The sequence below is a fragment of the Jaculus jaculus genome, chromosome 9, assembly GCF_020740685.1.
Source record: "Jaculus jaculus isolate mJacJac1 chromosome 9, mJacJac1.mat.Y.cur, whole genome shotgun sequence".
NCBI classification, from domain to species: Eukaryota; Metazoa; Chordata; class Mammalia; order Rodentia; family Dipodidae; genus Jaculus; species Jaculus jaculus.
The window spans coordinates 124,206,078-124,227,463 of NC_059110.1; the positions used below are offsets into that span (position 1 = coordinate 124,206,078).

Here is a 21,386-nt window from a genome sequence, read left to right on the forward strand (position 1 = left end):
TTCCTCATGTCTTACCTGAGGTAACCAAAAGACCAGGGTTGTTTTCAGAACAGCTATTGAAAGCTAGAAGGACATTTGTAAGGGGGAAAGAGCTCCAGATGAGCTGAGGCCTCCTAGCCCTCCATACTGTGGGGAAAAATCTAGAATCTAAAATGCTAAGCCAGGTGTAGTGGCTCTTGTACACTTGAGAGTCTGATGTAGGAGGAGCACTGTAAGTTTGAGGTCAGCCTGGGCTAGAGTGAGACTTAACTTATAGCTTCAAAAAATAAAACACCTGAATGAGAACCGAAAGGTTTGTCATGACTCCCTTTGTACTCCGTTCCAGCTCCTTAGCCAGGAGTTGCCATCCCTGGCTCCAGCTCAGAGTCAAAGGTCCCCTAGGGCTTCTCCACCCAGGGGAAAGGCTCATCCAAGTCCTGTGGAACAATCTTAAATCCTTAGAGGCCTGCTCCACCTGTGTGGGGTGGCCTCCATCAGGGGTCAAAGGGTAGAGTCAAGGGTGGGGTGAGGCAGGTCAGGCCCAGCTGAGCAGGCACCGGATGATGGATGTTGTGATAAGGGCTCTGGTGGCTCCTTTTAAGCCTGGTGGAATCCAAACCTTAATGAGCTGAGATGGCCAGATAGTGACTGGCCCTTCTCTCACCCCTAGGGGCTCCATGGATACCCTCCCCTGATCCACCACTGTCTTTCCTTGTTCTGCAGTCCAGGAAGTTTTCTCCTGCTGTCCCTGTAGGTCAGGTGAGTGGCAAGTAGCCTTGGGGCTCGAGGGTCTTTGGCAGACCTCCAGGATGGGAGTCCCATGTGTCAGAGGTCCAAGGGAGCTGGGCCTCTTGGGGAGGAGCAGTGCATCTCACCCTTGCAAAGTCCCTCCTTCCATGCCACCTTGTCAGTGTGTCTTGGGGCTCAGTGCTGGACGCTGCCCTCCAATAGGGCCAGTGGGCAGATAGGGAGAATATCTGGTGCCAGCTCAGCTTTTGGAAATCTTGCACTTGCACCCCCTTCCCCCCCAGTACACAGGAACAAGCCCGATCTTCCCTCTCTGAACCCAGTTCCATTCTAGGGTTCATGCTTACGGTGTTCCCAAATGAGGAGCCTTAGAGCCCTCTGGCCATGCGTGCGCAGACAGACCTCCACCATCCCATAGGTGTCCCTAGTGCACAGGCTCGGTTTGGGGCTGCAGGACCCCACTCCCCACAGGGGTCCCAGGCAGCTGAAGCCATTTGGGCTTGGGGCTGCAGGGAGCCCTCGATGGCCTCCTGGAGTACTCCACCCCCTCGCCCAAAGGCTGGCTCCCTGAGAACGCCATTGCCACTCTGCATCTGGCTTTCCATGGGCACTGCAGATCTGAACTGAGGCCTGCAAGCAAACTGCTCTGATCCTTGAGCTGTCTCCCCAGCCCCGAGGGAATATATGAAGGAGGGTAGAGGGAGAGCTCTAAAGCAAGACACAGGGGCTGGAGAGATGGCTTAGGGGTTAAGCGCTTGCCTGTGAAGCCTAAGGACTCTATTCCCCAGGACCCACGTTAGCCAGATGCACAAGGGGACGCACGCGTCTGGAATTCATTAACAGTGGCTGGAAGCCCTGGCACGCCCATTCTCTCTCTCTGGTCTCTTTCTCTGTCACACTCAAATAAATAAGTAATGAGCAACAAAAAAAGGGAAGACACAGAGGCTAGTTTGGAGAAACCAATGAATTTCTGAAGGTGTTTCTTTACAGTGGTGGTGCCTGGCTCAGGACTGGCGGAGCAGCCAGGCCCTCCCCATGCTGCTTGGGTATCTCAGGGTGGTGGGAGCAGAAACAAACATTTAAGGCTGAGGCCACTGCCATGCCCTGGGTGCAACAATGAGGAAAATCAAGAGAATCACAGATATAAGAATCCCTCTAATTAAAAAAAAAAAAAATCAAGTGAACCAAAGATGGCCAAGTCACGGCTCCAGAAGGCTGGGCAGCTGGGCACCACGAGTGGGGCTGCTGCAGTCGCTCCTGGTCAGCCCATAGTGGGCTGAGGGAAGGCGACTGTGCCACGCCCGCGATCCTTGCTTGTGCAGGTCCTAGTGGCATCCCAGGCACGGTGTCAAGGGAACACTTGGCAGGATGAAGTCCTCAGGGACGAGTGGGGATCAGTCTGGTTTTTGACTGGGAGAGGAACAGTTTCTAGAAAAAAAAGAGATTCATCACGGAGGGAGACTTGGTGCTGATTTGGAACGTCGATTGGCGGGCTGCTGGGAAGGAAGGGAGCTAGGGTGCAGGGCGGCTGGGTGCTCAGAGGTTGCTAAAGAGTTCGTTTTTCTTGCTCCAGTCCATCTGCGGGGCTCGCTTGCTGCTGCGCTTTTGGTGAGCCCTCTCTTTTGCCACAGCCAGGGAGATGTTGAAGTCCAAAATGGGGTCAGAAGAGGAGGAGGTAGATGAGGGCTCTGTGGAATCCTGTCTTTTGGGGCTATCTTGGGAATTTAGCTGAAAAGGAAAGAGATTGTAGTGAGGACTTCACACCCTCCCTCTGGGGTTCCCTGGTCCTCAGCCTGAGTGAGGTGGATGCCTTGGGGCAATGCCCAGAGAAGCCAGGTCACAAGAACAGAATGGGCCTGAGCATGTGACCTCCAAGGCATGCTGGTGTGCCAGGAACCAGAGTGGCCTGGGAATCGGCTTCCTGTAATAGTCACCAACCCCCACTGGGCCAGCCTACCTCCTCACTAGTATCGCTGGAGGCAGATCTTGCCAGGGCTGGCCTGGGGCTCTCTGAAGCTGCCTCCACCAGGGCTTCACGACTGTTCTCCTGGCACAAAGATGAGGAGGGGTGTTGGGTGTTAGAGGATGGGATAGGAAACCCTGATCGGGGAAAAGGGATCTCAGAAGGGAGGCTCAGGCTGTCCACCACTCCAATTTCAGATTTACGCTTCTACACTCCTTAAAGGATCCGGAGCCGCCTGGTTCCACCTACCACCTAGGAAGGGTGGGGCCAGCTGACTCACTCTCATCCCAACACAACTTTTAGACAGTGACTCACATTTTGGACCAGGAACCCAAGAAGGGTTTCTTGGTATATAGGTACACCAGAACTCTCCCTGGTTGGCGTGGGGAACATATGTGGCATTTGAATCTCCTGCAGCCCTTTCCAGACTAAGTGCAAAGCAACCAAGCAGGGTCTTGAAGGACTCAGGTAGGTGGAGAATTCTAGAATCATGGAGGGGGGACAGGCTTAGATCCTGGTGGAAGGACCTTGTCTTCACTAAGACTGTGAGCTGGAAGACTTCAAGCAGACCGTGTGGACTCCTGGCTGTATGGCCCAATTCTGAGACAGCCCACTCCAGAGTGAAGGCGTTGGCTGGGCTGTCAGTTTGGCACCCGGCCCCTTCCTGGGTCTTTCCATGGCTTTGGCTGGCTCCCAACCTCACCCCCTTCCCTTCAGTCCAGGGAGGAGGGGCTTTGTTCTTCCAACCCAGACTGGAAGTAGCAGGGCCTGCTGCATGGCCAGACACTGAGGCTCTGTTCTTGGGAGGAAGAATGGCCTCTTCTGTATGGTGGGAGTTGGAGGTGGGGACTGTCACCCAGGATGGCGGGCTGTAGAGGGGCCTAGCCAGGCCTCTCCCAAGTGACTGCCTTGACCCGGGCTGGGGTACTCTGGCAGTCCTCAGTATTCGAGCTCAGAAAGAAGCTAGAACAGGGGCTGGAGAGATGGCTTAGCAATTAAGGTGCTTGCTTGCAAAGCCTAAGGACCCAGGTTTTATTACCCAGGTCCCATGTAAACCAGACACACATGGTAGCACATGTGTCTGGAGTTCACTTGTAGTGACTAGAGACCCTGGTGTGCCCATTCTCTCTAATAAATAAAATATTTTAAAAAATAAGCTAGAACTGGGCCCTGACATGTTAGCCTGAGCCAGGCTTCCAACCATCCTTTCCCCCATCCCCACACCAGAGAAGCACGGAGGGGACACTTACCTTCTGTATCTCCCCGTTGGTGACAGGCTCAGGCAAGGGGCCTAGGGGAAGAAGACAGCACTTCCTCAGACCTCACCCTCAAGGCCAGCGGTTAACAACTTTTTTTGATTGCAACTACGTACATCTGACATTCTGACGACTCAGCACACACAAAACTTGTATCACAACAATTCCAGAAAATACCTACCCTTGCTTCGGTGCAATGCTTTGGTATCTTCGATTAAATTTTATCTTAAAGTCATACTGGTCTCATTAGGCAAACTTGGGAAAAGTCTTTTAGGTGCTCACACCTGGGGGTTGCTGTCCTACAATATATATGACAGCTTCCCATAACAATGAGTTATTTTGAGCAGTTCTGGGGATCAAACACAGGCAAGTTAGGCAGGTAACTGTGCCACTGAGCCACAACCCCAGCCCTAAAATTATCTGACCCACAGTGTCAAGTTGTCAGGCTTGCCAACAAGTTAAACTCTGCCTTAACAACACGTATCCTTTGGGGTTCTAGATCCTTGTCCAGATGACCCTACATTGAAAAGGCTTTTAAAATTGTAATGGACCAACTGAAAGTTTTCATTAGTATAAAATATGCTTATAAAACAAAGCATTTAAAATATACAAAAATATGAGGATGAAACAAACAAACAAACAAAAAAATGAGCTGGTCTCTACCAAGATGATCTCAGTAGCCACTGATGGGTATGAACTGTTTGAAAATCATCACCCTAAAGCTGGGTGTGGTGGCTCTCACCTGCAATCCTAGTGCTTTGGAGGCTGAGGCAAGGGACTTGCTCTGAGTTTGAGGCCAGCCTAGACTATAGAGCAAGCCAAGCAAACAAAAGACAGACAAATCAGACACTCAGGAGGCAGAAGTAGGAAGACTGTTGTGAGTTTGAAGGCAGCCTGAGACTCTGAGCTAGAGTGAGACCCTACTTTAAAAACAAACAAACAAACAAAATGTAGTTGGGCTGAAGTTCTAGGGTCATCCATTAAAAACAGACCCAGACCCCTAGGGCAGGCTTGGGCCTCATTGTTTTTCACATCCATCTCTGGTCCTAACTTGAGGCTACAAAGCTCAGGCTGTAGCTGGTACCTACTGCTCTTCAGAGGAAATGATCCTAACCTCCATCTGAAACCTGAAGTAAGGGGACAAGAAGGCTCAACGACAGTGTCCTGGATAATGGCAGGAAAGATAAGAGGGACAGGACATGTTCCACCTCCAGAGACTAGTCCACATGGGTGAGGGTTCTTCTGAACTCTTGGATTTTAGTTTATATGCATTTCCCCTTGGACCCTTTGGCCTAGTCCAGAGTACAGCCAGGCCAACCTGACCCACCTTTTAGTCACTGTTGGCATACCTAGCCTTCCCCTGGCTATGGGACAGACTTCTGGGACACTCACTGTCCCCCTTCCTCAGGCTTCTTTCAGCAGATCTTGTCTGGCTAGAGACCAGAGGAGACCCACAGGAGAGGGAGATCTCCTAGGTGGAGTTGTGAACAAGCGTGCTGAAGGAGGCAGGGGTTACCCTTACCCCTGATAGTTGTTGGGACTCGGAACTACCACCTCTTCTAGGAGTCCTGGGGACAACAGGGACTCTGGATGAGACCAGATAGGTGGGCCTGCCCTACAGTGCCCTTCCTGCTGAGGACCTGAATTATGTGGTCCCCCTCCTACAAATACAATCCTGCTCCATGGGGAGGCTCCACCCACCTCAGAGTCTAAGAGGTTTCACTTTCAGCATGATGGGATGCCCCTCCTAGGCCATCTCCCCAAGGAGAAAGTCCAGCCTAGAGAGCAGAGGCTGTTTAACCCCTCCTGCTTGGTATAGCCGCCCTGCCTCCTTTGGCTTAAGCAGGGGGAGGTGCCAGGCTTGGCAGGGTAAGGGTTGGGGAAGGCAGAGGCCCAGGGACTGAAGGGGGACCCACAGCTCTCCAGAGCCAGCCTGAGTTTCCAAGACAACCTGAGGGGGGGAGGGGCACTGGGGCCCCTGTCACTGGACTCTGATCTGCCCAGTTAAGGAGGAGAGACAGCTCCAGAATTAACCCTTTCCTCACAGACGCACTAAGAACTGGCTGGACCAAGGGAGGAGAGGCTCAGGCTACCCACTGGTGCTGCAGTTACAGCTGGGTACCGGAAACTCCATCCCACCTCTCACGGCAGCTGACACACGCCACCTCAGGCATCTGTGGTCCAGCCTTACTTCCACTCCTCACCATGCCATGCTGCTGGGCCTCCCCTTAGGGAGAGGCAGGAAAGAACAAGCCAAGAGGCCACACCTCCCCAAAGCCTTAAGCACTGGCCACACCCATGGCTTGCAGGCCCCAAATGAGGACCCCACTCACCATACAGGTGCTCCTGAGATGGGATCACTTTGCACTTCTTGAAGAACTCGTCTGTCTCCTGGTCCACCACCAGCAGCTTGGCCTCGTCTCCTCCAGCCTTGATGGCAGACACCACATCCCCATGCTGCCTGCCCTCCATACAGACGCCATTGACCTGTGGGGCAAGGTGGGGTCAGGGGTTACCGACACAGCATGTCCCACCTGGGGATATGGTGCTTCCTCGTCTGGAAAGTCCTGAATCTAGCCAGTCCTTCACTTGACAGTCAGCTGGGAGGCAGGGCACGTGGGAAGAGCCGGAGAAAATACCCAGAGGAGACTGCACAAACACAGCTGCCACAGAGGACGGGAGGCCTGGGCTGGGCTCTCCCGACCTCCCCCTCTGGGCCTTGGTTTTCTCACATGTAAAATGAGAAGTCTTGGGAGAGCTGATCTCTGGCTAAGGTTCTCAGGCTGTGATTCTGGGACCAGCCCAAGCATTTAGTTCACGTTTCCTCTTTTGTGAGCAGGCCCAAGGGCACACAGTGGCTCAAGGCTGATCTCAGAAGAAGGGGTTTAGCCTCCCAGTGCCTGGTGCCAAGTACCTGGGCATCAGGAAGGCTGTGAGCGTGGCCCCTGGAAGCCATCTGGGTTTTGATGGGTGAATCATTGCTGTGGAATGTTTGTTCAGCGAAGTAGAGCCCAGGAGAGTGAGGACGGGAAATCAGTCAGTCTGTCCGTGTGTCCAAGGACACATCCTTCTTGCCCTTTGCTTTTACTATCTACCTGTGTACCTCCTCCACTGCATCCCTATGTTGGACACACTCCATGAGCAAATGAAGCAGTAGGTAACTGCCCAGTGTGCCAAACATCAGGAAGGAAGTGACTGGAAGGTTCTGAGTAGGAGACAGAGGACATCACCTCCACAATGCGGTCCTGGGCCCGGAGCCCGGAGGCCTCAGCTGGTGAGTCTGGGTCCACTGCCCGGATGAACTGGCCTGGTCGGGACTTATCACTGTGTAGGTTGAAGCCATAGCCATTGGCGCCCCTCTTCATGTTGCAGAGCCGAGGTCGGAGCTCGCGCTGTGGGGATGCAGAAAGATCTACATCATTCTAGATAATGTCCCAATTTTGCCTGCCCTGCTCTCTCACCAATCCCACTTCCCACCGAGAAGAATATGGAGAGACCCAACTTTGATTTTTTTTTTAATTTTTGAAATTTAATTTTATTTACCTGAGAGAGAGGCAGAGAGAGAAAGAATGGGCATGCCAGGGCCTTCAGCCACTGCAAACAAATTCCAGAAGCATGCTCCACCTTGTGCATCTGTCTATGTGGTTCCTGGGGAAGTGAACCTGAGTCCTTTGGCTTTGCAGGCAGGTGCCTTAACCACTAAGCCATCCCTCCAGCCCATCAACTGTGATTTTTTAAGAGAGTTTTTTTGTTATTTGCAAACAGAAGATGAGACAATATGAAGGGCTGCATAACACTGCAAACTCCAGATGCAGGTGCCACTTAGTATGTTTGGATTTACGTGGACACTGGAGAACAGAATTCAGGCCATCAGGCTTTGCAAGCAAGTGCCTTTAACCTCTGCGTCCTCTCCAGTCCCCAACTGTGACTTATTCCACACAGCAAAAGAATCTGGCCTTGGGTTTAGAAGATGTGGGTGGATACCCAACACTGTAGCAAACTGGGTAGACCTGGGCTGGACACTGTCTCTGCCTGATGCTCTTTTCCCCTTAGACAGTCTAAGGTTAATCACATGTTGTTTTTGGTCCTATTCTTTCCCAACAATGCTCATCTGGGCCTGGCTGGGAGCTTGAGGCTCGGAAGTGGGCACTCAGACACCTGGGCTTGTTCTCGGTCAGGGAGGCAGGGGCAACTGTTTACTCAAAGCAGGCTAGCATGTTTATAGTCAAGCCTTTTATCTCCCAGGGCTCCCTTCTTATCCCACTGAGTCAAAAGGGAGCTGCAGAACCTGAAACCTGGTGGCTGGTGGAACAAGAGGTCTTGAACTGGACAGGGCCATCCCTAAGGGCTCTAAGTCCAGCCAATGACAAAGGTGGCAATAGGATCCAGATATGTCGCTAATCCCAAGGAGTCAAATGGGGAGGAGGCCATGACAAGCAGCGCTTTACCTAAGTTAGTGCAGCCATGACCTAGAAAGGGGGACCTGTTACCAAGACACAAGTGGATAACCCTTGAGCTACTGACATCTCACTGAGATCACTTCTGAACATCTTCCACCCACTTAAGACATTTCCACTTTGAAGCCTCAGCCATAGGACACCCACAGAACAGACACAGGACAGACAGCTAGACAGAATACAGGTGTGAGCCTACAGAACAGAGAGCCCAAGTGCTATCCCCCTCCTAAGGCTTAGGGTGGGGCTGCTGTGTGCTGGCCACCTGGCCGAGCCTAGGTTGTCACATATCAGGCAACCAGGCTCCCCTGCTTGTGACCTAGGGCTAGCCATGTCCTCTGAGCCTCAGGCTCCTCATTTAGAATCCATGCTTACTGCCATCTGGGTTGCTGTGAAGGCCCAGTGAGATAATGACATAGTGGAAAGTAACACTCAGGAGCTGTTAAGTCCTTGTGCATACCTGGCCATTGTTACCATTGTCCTGAATACCACGGAACAGCTATGTAACACTGAGAAGTGAGATTGGGTGGGGGAGGGTGGTGTGCCAGGAACTCCACATCCTCAGCTGGGAGAGGAGAAAGCAGGAGGGGTGGAAAAGAGCAGAGGAGGATTTAAGGGCCTTTTGCCCCAACCTGTCAAAGTTGTGGATCCCACCCTTTCACTCTGGGGTGGGGCCGGAGGGAGACTTTGCCTTGCTTTAAATGCTAGAGTAGCTCTGCGAGACTGTTCAGAACGCCTGCGGAGGGTGTGGAGAGGTAGGAAGACAGGAGGGAGGATGGCAGTTGGGACTTGCCCTAATGGTCACTTACCCAAATCTTGGCTAGGGGCCCTTCACCTCAAACAACAACAAAGACCACTAAGTGAGCAGCAAAGGGTGGGTGTTCAGCACTCCTCTCCTCAGCCAATCCCGCTCTTCACCCTGCAGTGGCCCGGCCCTCCTATAGCCCCTCAGCACAGAGGTCTAGTTCCAGAAGCCAGAGAGGTGCTTCTAACCCCTCCACAAAGCTGCTAGTCCCCCCCCCCCCAACCCAATGCCTGGCCTAGGTGAGCCGGAACAGGTCTGACCAGTTGCTACCACCAGGACAGGCTCAGCTTTCGGCCTCAGCCACACAGAGCTCCCCTTGTGGCCCTTCACCCTGAGGAGGTGGCAGCAAATCTCCGCTCCAGGCCCGTTCCTCCCCATCTCCCCAAGGTCCCCTCACTCCAAAGACTTCCCACAGCAACCTGGCTGGGGTGTGTCGGCTCTGCTTGTGCGATGGGGAAATAGGCTGAGAAGCCCACTGCCTGGTATCACACGCTCCGGTCTCTTGTGCGCTTTCTACCACATGTTGGACTGGGCCTTAAGGATCCAAGTCCAAACCCAGCAGCACACTTGGAGCTAAGTCCAGTGATGGGCCACAGAAGGAACCAGAGAGAAGGGTGGCTGGTAGAGCTCTCCTCGCCATGGCTGGCAGCCTGGGAGCCACTGCAACCGCAGCCTTCCTTCCGGGAGCGGGGCTCTCTGCTTCTTGCAGCCAAAGGCTGGAGCAGGAACGCAGGGACAAAGCCTGGACTGGATGACTAGGCAGTGAGCATGTCTGGGCGAGTGTCGGCTGCAACGGGGCTGGGGGCGCGGCTTCCTGGTGGGCAGGGCTGGGCTAGGTGCTTTTGTGATGACCACCTCTGGGTCCTGTCTGTGCCGTGGGCTTCCCTCAGCACAGCAAATGTAACCTCAGTGCTCCCTGCCTAGTGACGGATGTCATCAAAGTTCACAGGCCAGCTTCACATCTTGTGGGCTCAGATACCCTTTGGCCCCTCTTCCCCGCACCGAGGCTGCTCCACTGCACTCTGGGTGATGGTTTCATGGCCTGACATGGGCAGGGTAGGAAGACTGGCAGTAAACCCCAGGCCATTCACAAACCTACGGTGCCTCTGAGCTGCTCCCTCGTTCCCAAGTCCCTGGAGGTTCCCTCCCTTCACAAAGGGTAGGATGAGGCTTCTGACACTTCCTGGGAAACCAGTCTGTCCTTCCCCACAGGAGCCATCCAGCTGTCCCCTGGAGGCTGTCACTGCAGCTGCTGAGTCAGCCCATCTTAGCCTGGGTGCAGGCCGGAGGGAGGGATCTGTGGGGCCTGTCCTGTGGCTCCCAGCCCTATACAAGAAGAAAAGACGGGAAGGTGTGAGGCATCTCATGACCGCCTCCACGCAGAGCAGAGCTTGGGTCCTGTCTCTGGGGAAAGAGGGCAATCCTATGCCATCTTGACTTGGTGTGCCCTTGTGACTTGGTGCTAACTCTAGATAGGCCTTCACCATGGTGGAGGGGCAAGGGGAAGAAGACTTCTTAGAGAACATGGCTCCAGAGGCTATGGTAGGGCCTCCCAATATGCTGAAGTGAAAGCAAGACCTTCTCAGAGGTAAACTGGAGATCAGAGGAAATGGTGGCAGAGAGAGGAACCAATGGAATGGGGGGGGGGGAGGACTCGGGAATGGACAGGCATGACAGCTTTCTCTAACAGTCCCCTGAGACGAGACCATCCTCAAGGGGCCTTCTCCCCTCCCACAGTTCTCTGGCTACTCCGTGACACCCTTCCCCTCAGCCTAGCCCCACCCTAAGCGGCCGCCCCATCACCTCCACCCACGCTCTGCAGCCCAGGGAGCGGACAGCGGGCACGGAATTTAATAGGTGCCACTAGCAGCCACCTGGAAAGCCTGGAAAGTCGATACCCTAATCCTGGTGACGTCTCTGGGGAGCAGGCCCAAGGCTGCTTCCTGCTCCTCCTTTGGGGAGGGCCCAGTGGATGGCAGGGGGAACAATGCCCCATTGGGCCCAGGCCCTCCCTGGAGGATGCCATGGTGACAGGCCCAGCAGAAACAGCCAGGCCTCTTCCAGCACTTCCCGAAGGCTAGTCAGCTCTAGGCCCAGTATGGATGGACTGGCCCAGTGGGAACGACCACCAGAACGACTAGGGAGCAACAAAGTTGACTCCCACTCCTGCGCTGCCTTTCCTCCAGCTAGGCCTGGCCTCCCGCTCTTATTTATGTAAATCAGAAGGCATCTAGCAGTCCCACCTAGGGAAAGCAGCCCCACCTGCTGAGCAGAGCAGGGAGGCCGAGCCCCCAGAGCTGGTAGCAGGTTTCCAGTAAGGGCTGCCGGCAGTGGGAGGCGGCAGCTGTGCTTTTTCCCAGGGACTCTGGGGACACATGCTTGGGCCTAGTGCTGATCTGTAAGGGAAGCCAAAGGATGATGGCTCACTGCCTAGGCATGTCATCTGGGCAGCATGGGACACTAGTGTTTAGGAAGGCTGGGAAGTGACCAGGGGCTTGGAACCCTGGACCACTTCAGCCACTGCAGAAGGTGTTCTGCTCATCCGGACCTGCTACTACTGGGTTTTGCTTCTACTGGGCCTGAGCTCTGTACCTTGAAGTCACCTTGTTCCCCACAGGACCCTTCCTTCTGTGGAGAAGAACCCTCTGTGCCAGGTTCACCCCAGACCACCACACCTAGGTTTGCCTGTGCATCCCTGAGAAGGAAGCCTCCTGCTGAGTGCCCAGGACTCTGGGGACTCAGAGAAGTGTCCTACCTGGAGGGGAAGGGTGGGCTAGGGGTGGGGGCATGGCACAGGTGGGAGGAAAGATAAGCTTATCAGGCTACGGAGCCAGCCCAGGAAGGGTCGGGATCCTGACTCTTCTATCAGGGCTGGACTGCTAGAAAGTACCCACACCCTGCTGGGGATGGGATGCCTAGAAGCTACACCTGGACCCCGGTGGGTGGCAGGAAGCTGGTTCAAACATTCCCTACCCCTCCGTGTATGGTCTGGGAATTGAACCTGTAGCCTTGTACATGCCAGATAAGCTGCCTGCCACTGAACTGCACTCCAGACGCAACTGCCCTGAGACCAGGCTGTAGTGACTCAGATTATGATGGCAGAGAATTCAGCCAGAGAGCCATGCCCCGAAACACAATCTATCCGTGTGGCCAAGGAAGGTGCACACACTCTGGAGTGGGGGGGCAATCAATGCCACTCTACATTAGAAGGGCAGAGCAGAGCTGGAGTTTTCCTGGTAAAGAGGCTACTGTTCCCACAGATCGTCACTTTTCCCCATGTCCCATTAATTCCTGGGAACTTCCTACCTTTCCTGGGGCCCCTGGGATAGGAAATTACTTTCCCATCTCCATAGGGTTCCCTGAGAAAGAAGCATCCTACCTTCAAGAGAATTATTTCCAGAAAGACTAACTCATCAGGTGCCCAAAGCTAAGAACCAGGGATTCTGCTGTCTTACTGGCAGATAAAACTCTGCCAAGTGTGACCACATGGCCTATTCACTCTAACCTCAAGCACCCAGCAGCTCCTGTGCAAAGCTCCATCTTGTCCAGAGCAAATAGCCTGCTGCCCTGGGAAAGAGCTTCCCAGCCTAATCAATCATAACCACCCTGCAACCTGAGTGCCTGTACTGTCTCTGCCCCTGGGATCGCCAGCTGGGCACTTCCACATTCACACTTGGTATCTACTGACTTGTCCAGTATTCCTGCAGGATGCTGGTGTTCCTTTTGCAGAGGTGAAAGCTAAGGCTTGCAGGGAACAAGTTACTCCTTGGGTTACAGGGCCAGGAAGTGGCAGAGCTAAGATTTAAAACACTGTGACTGAGTTGGGTGTGGTGGCGCATGCCTTTAATCTCAGCACTTGGGAGGCAGAGGCAGGAGGATCACCGTGAGTTCGAGGCCACCCTGAGACTACATAGTGAATTCTAGGTCAGCCTGGGCCAGAGTGAGACCCGACCTCAAAAAGCAAACAAAACAAACAAACAAACAAACCACTGTGTCTAACCCTAACGACTTTTTGCCTAGGCTTTAAAATGGAACCCGCTAGTAGGCAGGCCCAAGAACAGGTTGACTTTATCTGGAATTCCAATCTCTGGGTGTGCTGGACGCACAAGCAAGCCCAGGTGAGTTGGCCTGAGATGAGCTGGGGACAAAGGTTCCTTTTACAGCTATTATATATTCACTCATTAATGTGAAAATAAAAAGAAAATTTATAGAGCCACCTCCCTGCTAAAGGCCAGGAACAGTGCTAAGATAACAAGGATAACCCGTGGCTGTGTGCCCTGAGGCTTCTGTGTCAGGGAGGTGGCCAGAACAGCCTGCCGGCCTGCATGTTCACAGCCCTCAAGAGCACAAGAGTCAGACCGAACTCTGCCTTGGGGATTAAGGAAAGGCTCTTGGGGGATTAGGGGTCCTGGTGCAGGAGGGGATTGAGGATTATCAGGGTGGGAAGGTTCTGGAGGCTGGCTTGCTTGAGGGGATTAAAGGACCCTCAATTTGGCAGGAGGTAAGCAAAGCAGTGGGGTAAGTGAGCCACCAGATTATGGAGGTCTACTCTACCACACTTAATGATTTAGTTCTCTCTCTCTCCATTCTTTCTTGTCTTCCTTTCTTTTTTCTTTCCTTTCCATAGGATCTCATTTTATAGCCCAGGCTGGCCTTTGCCTGGCAATCCTCCTGCCTCTGCCTCTCTGCTGGGCGTAATAAACCACCACACCTGGTTCAACACACAGCTATTGAACAGTCATCACCGAGTCCTTCTGAGAGCTGGGCTTGGCCACTGCTGCACCTGTCCAGCTGCCCTGTGGTGGGGGTGTAATCATCACGGTGAACTATTTATTACTTCAAATGCCAACAAACAACATTTACTGCCAGGTATTGAGAGACTTACACACCCTTACGTAATCCCAACAACCTGACGAAGTCACTGCCATCACCCTCAACTTACACAAGAGGAAACAGAGGCTTAGGGAGATGAAGTAACTTGGCTCCAGGTGGCCCAGCTAGCCCAGCTGAAATGGCTCAGGAGGCCTGCCCAGCCTTTACTTTGGGCCTAACTAAGCTCAAGGGTTTAGGTTTACTATTAGTAAATGGGGGGGCAGGGTAGAGGAAGGAGCCACCAAGAAAGCAGGTAGGAGACTGGAGAGATGGTTTAGCAGTTGAGGCGCTTGCCTGTGAAGCCTAAGAAACCTAGTTTGACTCCCCAGAGCCCACACAAGCCAGATGCACAAAGTGACATATGCATACAAGTGGTGCACGTATCTGCAGTTCCTCTGCAGTGGCTAAGGCTCTGGGGTGCCACTCTCTCTTTCTCGCTCTCATAAATTAAAAAAAAAAAAAAAAAAAAAAAAAAAGGGCCTGGAGAAACGACTTAACAGTTAAGGTGCTTGCTTGCAAAGCTAGAGGACCAAGGTTCAATTCCCTAGTACCCACATAAAGCCAGAGGCACAAGGTGGCACATGTGTTTGGAGTTCATTTGCAGCGCCTGGAGGCCCTAGCGCACCCGTTCATTCTCTCTCTTTCAAATAAAGATTAAAAAAAAAAAAAATTCTTTAAAAAAAAAAAGCAAGTGGGGACTGGAGAGATTTCTCAGTTGTTAAAGGTATCTGCTTGCAAAGCCTGATGGCCTGGGTTTGATTCCCCAGGGCCCATGAAAAGCCAAATGCACAAGGTGGAAAATGTGTATGAATTACTTTTGCAGCAGCAGGAAGCCTTGGCATGCCCATTCTCTCTACTCCTCTCTCCTCTCAAATAAGTAAATAAATGTCTAAAAATAAGAAAGCATGTGGGCAGGGCAAGAGGCCTGCCTCCACCTCCTTGTCTTGATGGGCTGGCATGGGTGGCCAGTGCTTCAGGCACTTATCCTCTACCTGTGTTGTCCTTGACCCAGACTGGTTCTCCTCACAAGATGCCACCAACTAACCAAATCTCCACATAGTGCCTTTGTGCTCACAACTCTTTCACACGAGAGCTGATGAGATCATCACACAGCCTCCACTTGGTAAACTAATTCCGGCTGACATGGATTGGTAAATCTCAATCGGATGCTGCAGGGATGCTTCACGGTGGTGTTGATGGGCAATTTTTGCACTATGGAGAGGGGTGGTCACCTGCAAGCTCCTCCCGCTGGAATAAGGGAACTTTCTACCGAGAGCCCGCCTAGTGTTATCTGTACATGAAGCTGAAGCACGTGGTTTGCACAGAGCTGGGCTGCAAAGGCCTGGGCATCGCAAGTACTTCCCACTAATTCTGCAATTCTGGAAAAGACAGATAGGCACGCTGCCTACTGATCCCAATTTACAGACGGAAGAATCAAGACTCAGGGAATGCCTGACTTGACCAGTGAAGGTGTCCCCAGGATGGCTCTACTCCTGGCTCCCGGCTCAAGGACTCCACACAAATTTAGGTGTCACATCAGCACCTGGCAAACCTGATTCTGTGCTCTCTGGGAGGGCAGCCCACACAGCAGAGAGCCCAAGCCCTCCTGCCTTTCACGTCTGGAAGGAGCATGTGTGCCAAGCAGCCCTCCACATTAGCCACCCCACAGCCCCCTCGGGCGCCCAGTAGCAAACCTAAAGGGCAAGGGGAGGAGTGGAACAAGGGCAACTTGGTGTTTGTGTGTGTGTGTGGGGGGGGTTTGGTTATCTGTGCCAGTGCCAAAGTCCAAAGGAAGAAAAGGAAAGGGAATGGCGAATCGATGGACTCAGCACAAAGTTCAAACCAGGTCTGCCCGGGAGCAGAGGTCGCTGGTTCCAACTCCCTGCCAGGGGGTGCTGTCCCCCACTGCTTGCCAATGCCAACTTGGCACTAGCAGGAAGTGGGAAGCTGGTGGCCCTGGCATTCCCAGCACAGAGCTCTGGCTGGACAGGGCTCCTGGTGACTCCATTTCTACCAAACCAGCTCCATCTTCCCCTACCTCCATGCTGGACAGGGCTTTTTCTCTGGCGAGAGAGAAGCCCCCGGGCTCACGAGCACCCCTGCCACATGCTGTCGCCAGGTACAGAACAGGCGCATCTTGAAGGGGCCCTGCTGCCACAGTCTGCACCCCCAGCGCTCCCTTACTTTGCTGGGTGTGGGGGGGTCCTGGAGTCACAGCACAACAGCTCCTGTTTTTCCAGCTGCCCCTCCTGCAGCTGATCCAAAATGGGACTGTTTAGGAACAAACACCAAACATGGGCAAAAAGCAATAGGCTCACTAGCAGTCTGGACACCAGCGTGAGCAGTGACAAGAGCAGGGTACGACCACCTGCAGGCCGCTGCCGGGCCTCCTGCCTGCTCCCTCCCCCCCAGCCTTCTTTCTCCTCCTCCAAGGCCCTCCCACCCCACCTCCCAGATACCAGCTAGCGCTTACTCCTCACATTCCACAGAAACATAAATCTTCCTTGGTGGCAAGACACCTCTGCACCTCCTCCCTGTACCCCACCCCCATACACTTCACCCTGAGACGCGGAGGCTTCCTCTCTTTCTTAGAAGTTACTCTAGACTTTAGGGGAAGTCCAGTCTGGAGGGGGGGGGTTAATGAGGCGGATGCGGGTAGGGCTGGAAGGACCTTCCAGGGACCCCTTGTTATTTCTCTAGCTTAAAAAATATGTATTTATCTGAGAGAAAGAAGCAAATAGAATGGGTGCGGCAGGGCCTCCACCACTGCAAAAAAAACTCCAGATGCATGAGCAACCTTGTGCATCTGGCTTTACGTGAGTGCTGGGGAATCGAACCGAGGTCCTCAGGCTTCACAGACAAGCCCCTAAGCCGCTGAGCCATCTCTCCAGCCCCTTCTAGCTTTTTGAAAAGGTGGGACGCGCACGCCTTCATCCCCAGCTTGTTACCATCCATTAAGACTGACACCTCTGGCCCTCTTCCCAACGCAGGGGCCGACGGGGGTGGGGGGCAGGCAGAAAAAGGCCCCTCGGGAAGAACGAGTTTGGAGGGGTACCAAGGGGTGGGAGCCGACAGGAAGGGGACTGAGCTCCCATGCACCGCAAAGGATCGAGGACCAAAGGTGCGGGGGTTCAGCTCCCTAGCCAGAATGGACAGGGGAATGGGACTTTGGACGCCCCCCGCCAATCCTGCCCCAGGTTAGCTGGCGGAAGCAGTCTCAGAACCGGCTGGACGTCCGCGGGGAGCCCGAGTATCTCCCGGATGGATCCCCAACTCCAAACCCGGTCCGCCTCGCACTGACCCGCTCCGCTGGGCTCTGGCCGGCTTCGCGCGGCTCCTCTTCGTGGCCAGCCTCCCCGGTCTCGGCGGCGGGCGGCGGCTCGGCCTTCCCCGGCCCTTCGTGGGCCCGCAGCAGCTCCTCCCCGACCTGGACGCCGAGCTTCTTCAGCTGCTCGTCCGTGTCGGGGTCCACCACGAGCAGGCGCACGGCGTTGTGCGCGGCGCGGATGCGGGTCACCACCTGCTGGTGGGTCTCCTTCTCCACGTTCTCGCCGTTCACCTCCACCAGCCGGTCCCCGGCCAGCAGCCCCGCCTTCTCGGCCGGAGAGCCCGGCTCCACCAGCCGGATAAACTGGCCCACCTTGCCCTTCTCCCCGTGCAGATGGAACCCGTAACCGTTCGGACCTTTCTCCAGGCAGCAGAGCCGGGGCAAGGGCGTCCCGGCCGCCGCGTCCGCGCTCATCTCACCCTGCGGAGAGGGGGGGTGGGGTAGGGGAGGAAATCAAAAGCTCCGGCGCACGAAGCGAGGTCCCGTCGGAGGCCGGGGGTGCGACCGCCCCCTGCCTTTCCCCTCCGAGCCGCGCGACCCGCGAGGGAGCGCCCCGCGCCGCAGGACCGTCGCAGGCAGCAGGTGTCCAGAGAAGCGCGGGCCCCGAGCGCACGGAAACCAGCCGACCAATCCCCGCCCCGCGCGGCGTCTGAGCGTCCCAGAAACCCGTCCTGCCCCTAGCCCCGTGGGCGGGGCCGCGCCGAGGGTGTGGACCACCGCGGACCAATCAGAAGCCGGGAGGTAGGGAGCCGCTTGGGCCGGGTGAACTACGCCAGCCAATGGCAAGGCGAGGGGGCGGAGCCTGCTCTCGGCGCGGCGCCCTACTGAGGGCGAAGAAAGAGCGCTCAGGAAGTGGAAGTGTTTGTTACCCGGTGCGGAGTTGGGTTGGCGGGGCGGGGCCCGGTTGAGTTCCAGGTACCGTGCGCCGGGTCCCCGTCCTCCGCCACCGCAGGCTGCGCCCGGGAACCCGGGTGAAGGACCCTCACGGCTTAACCGTCTGTAGCCACAACCTGTTGCAACTGCTTGGTTGGATGGGGAAAGCGACTGTTGCCCGGGAAACCGTCCCCTCCCCCTCCCCGCCGCAGTAGGTCCCCCGGCCCCTCCCCCAGGGGCCAGCAGTTGTAAGAACTGGACGGATGTCTTCCTCGGTAACACAGTAACAGTGTAACAGAGTAACTGAAACTGTAACTCTGCGACTGACTTGTTAGAATAACAAAGTTTCTACTTGGGGAGTCACTTGGCGCCTTCCCAGGACTTGCCTGTTTGGGTGCTGGCTCCGATCCCTGTTTGCGAGGTGTGAGAGCTCAGCAGAGAGCCCGAGGCTCCCTTGCAAAGCCCACCACGAAGACAGGCCAATGGCTTGGACACTGGCGTCAGCTTTTGGCTGAGGAGCTGGGGCGGGAGAGGCAGGCAGGTAATCAATCTCAGGGTACACTCCAGAGGGAAGGGAGCCCTGGCTTTTTTCAACAGAGAAAGAAATACCACTAAGGCTGTAAGATAAGCATTCCAGCTCCCTCCTGACAGCTGAGACGCTGGTCACAGGCTGGGGCGCAGTCAGTTAAGGGTTTGGGGAGCCTTTAGGGACACTGAAAAATGAGGATGAACTTTTGTTGTTGTATGTGATGGGACATGTGTGCGCGCACGTGCCTATGTATACTGTGGGTTCATGTGCTTGCATATGGAGGCCAGAGGTCGATGTCAGATATCTTCTTCTCTCTCCATCTTATTTTCTTGAGATGGGTCTTTCACTGAACGCAGAACTCATTGGTTTAGCTAGACAAGCTAGCCAGCAAGTGCCCGGAGGCTCCTCCAGCATTGGGATCACACAGGCTCACCACAACACCCAGCTTTTACAAGGGTGCTGACGATCTTAACTCAAATCTTCGGGCTTGTGAAGCAAGCACTCTACCCACTAAGCCACGAGGATGAGATGATTTTTGGCAGTCGATGACAGTTACCGTCAATATGCAGTAACAAGCCCTTGCAAATAAACATTACTCCTCCCATTGCAAATAAACGTTACTCAGCGTGCACCTTCCAAACTACCCCAGTTTAATTCTGAAAAAACACAAATGTAGGAGGCCCAGAGCGGTCTGTGTGACTAGAAGTCCTGCAGCCTGCCATGGGCCCCAGGGGAGACCCACCTAGCAAGCTCAGGCTCCTCCCTGCTCTGCCTGCAGAGGTCACGGAGAGCCTCCCTTATCAACCCAAGTAGGAATGCTGACTGCCCAGAGAGCAAGATTTCTGCCTTGAAAGCAAGGGCAGAGAAATGCGCCGCGCATACTTTCTTCTCACCTCCTCCTCCACCCATCCCGCCAGAGGCTGCAGTCAAAGCGCTCCGAGGTTGAGTCCTGCACGTCTCCAGTCCACTTGGATGGGCGTGACTAGTGGCCCCTCTCCACACCTCGGGCTCATCTTGCAGGACCTTCTTCTGCACGTGTTACATTGTTTCACCCAGAAGTGGATAACTTCCTACCCTGACACAGTAGGAAGGGTGATACAGGTAACTTTGGCCCTGGTGTGGGCCAGAGACTTTAAAGAAAAGGGCGGAGAGGAGGGGGAGCCTGGGCTGAGGAAGATGCGTGGAGGGGAAGGGGACCACTTAGTTCTGCCTCCTGTCTGCTCCAGGAACCAGGGAGTTCTCTTTATCTGGCTCTTAACTCAGTGCAGCAGAGCGCCACAGCTGCTTGAAGTGGCCGTGACACAGGACACCTGCCACAGGAACGGGAAAGAAGCACATCTTTTCCTGGCCCTGACCTGGGGTGTTTTAGGAGCCAGGCAGAGATGCAGATGAGACAGGGGCTCAAGGGGAGGGGGCTCCCCTGGGAGCTGAGGTCAGAGAAGAAGAACCAATGTTTCAGGTGCTCTGTGTGCTTGCTTGTGTGCTAGAGAAGATCAGATGCGTCTCCGGGAGGGTTAGGAGCGCCCTCGGTAGCGGAACAGACCCCTTCCAGTTTCCACACTTATCCTCCCTGTGGCTTTGTGGCTAGTTCTCAGCTGCCCCTCGGGGGAAGGGAAGGCTAGGGTCCACTCATCCTCCCCAGCTGAAGCAAAGGTGATGATGGCGTCACGACCAGCCCCCACCTCAGAAGTTCATCGGCATCCCCTAGTAATGGGCTGGACGGAGCGAGGCCCAGCCTTTTAGAACCTGGCTCCAGAAGGCAAAAGGGCCACTAGGTCTCTACTTATCTTGGTTTTCTGGGCACACTGGTGCCTTTTTTGGTAATAAGTTATGTATCAAGTGAAAATACAGGCGTTTTACCCTTCCCATGATGGTGGGAAATTGTGGGAACCACAGGGCAGGGGCTATGCACTAGGTCCCCAATGTTCCCCCCATCACCTCAGCAGCTCAGAATCAGACAGTAAGGGGGGGGCAGCTGCATCCCTGAGGGCCCCTGGGACCTCCCCTCGGTCCCTGGGAATTCACACTAAGGAGCAGCAGCTGGGACGCTTCTTCTGGGATTCCACATAGTCTCGGATCTGGAAGCTGGGCTCAGCCCCCTGACACCCTGAGCGGTATTTCAGCTCCCTGGAAAACAAGAGACGGTGGCTGGGCTGGGAGGGTAGAGGCAAGAATTCCCCGCCCCATCCATCACTGGCTTCCCAAACTGCTGCTCTGCCCTGGCTTCCTTTCTCTGCTCAGCTCTCACTTGGCAATGGCCAGAAAGGCCAACTCCACATTCATGCCGGTCTTGGCGCTGGTCTCCATGAAGGGAACTCCGTACTCCTGCTCAGGGAGAAAGTGTCTTCAGGGCCAGCTCGGGTGATTCTCACCATTCACCCCCCGCCCCCACTGGCAGTCACTTACCCTGGCTAGTGTCTCTCCATCCTCTGAGCGAATCACCCTTTCACTGCTCACATCAGCCTGTCAAGCCCATGTGGGTCACTCAGGGGAAGGAAGCCTTGACCCCAGGTGGCCCATCTCTTGCCCCAGGAGTAGGCACTTCCTGCCCTCTGCCGGCAGCCTGAGGGACTGCGAGCA

At 54.7% G+C, this 21,386-nt stretch overlaps 2 protein-coding genes across 4 annotated transcripts in view; both read right to left on the reverse strand.

Annotated features, from left to right (window-relative positions):
- Window positions 1–1,672: 1,672 nt before the first annotated feature.
- Window positions 1,673–18,018, reverse strand: Slc9a3r1 (SLC9A3 regulator 1). 2 transcript variants are annotated; one of them, XM_004655155.2, is made up of 6 exons: window positions 17,378–18,004; window positions 7,176–7,337; window positions 6,279–6,432; window positions 3,940–3,980; window positions 2,684–2,773; window positions 1,673–2,454 (listed from the first exon to the last, which is right to left on the reverse strand). In XM_004655155.2, the coding sequence occupies exons 1-6, from the start codon at window positions 17,816–17,818 to the stop codon at window positions 2,263–2,265; spliced, it is 1,080 nt and encodes a 359-aa protein (XP_004655212.1). In that variant the 5' UTR covers window positions 17,819–18,004; the 3' UTR covers window positions 1,673–2,262. The 2 variants fall into 2 exon arrangements, with proteins under 2 accessions (XP_004655212.1, XP_045014701.1); XM_045158766.1 differs by lacking the exon at window positions 2,684–2,773 and having other exon boundaries at window positions 17,378–18,018.
- Window positions 18,019–19,435: 1,417 nt separating this feature from the next.
- Rab37 (RAB37, member RAS oncogene family) overlaps window positions 19,436–21,386 on the reverse strand; it is a 79,656-nt gene continuing 77,705 nt past the window's right edge. For both annotated transcript variants that reach the window (XM_012948130.2, XM_004655154.2), the window contains exons 7-9: window positions 21,213–21,269; window positions 21,055–21,131; window positions 19,436–20,933 (exon numbers count right to left, since the gene is read on the reverse strand). In XM_012948130.2, the coding sequence (XP_012803584.1) occupies window positions 20,828–20,933; window positions 21,055–21,131; window positions 21,213–21,269 (240 nt within the window). In that variant the 3' untranslated portion in view covers window positions 19,436–20,827. The remainder of the gene's footprint in view (window positions 20,934–21,054; window positions 21,132–21,212; window positions 21,270–21,386) is intronic.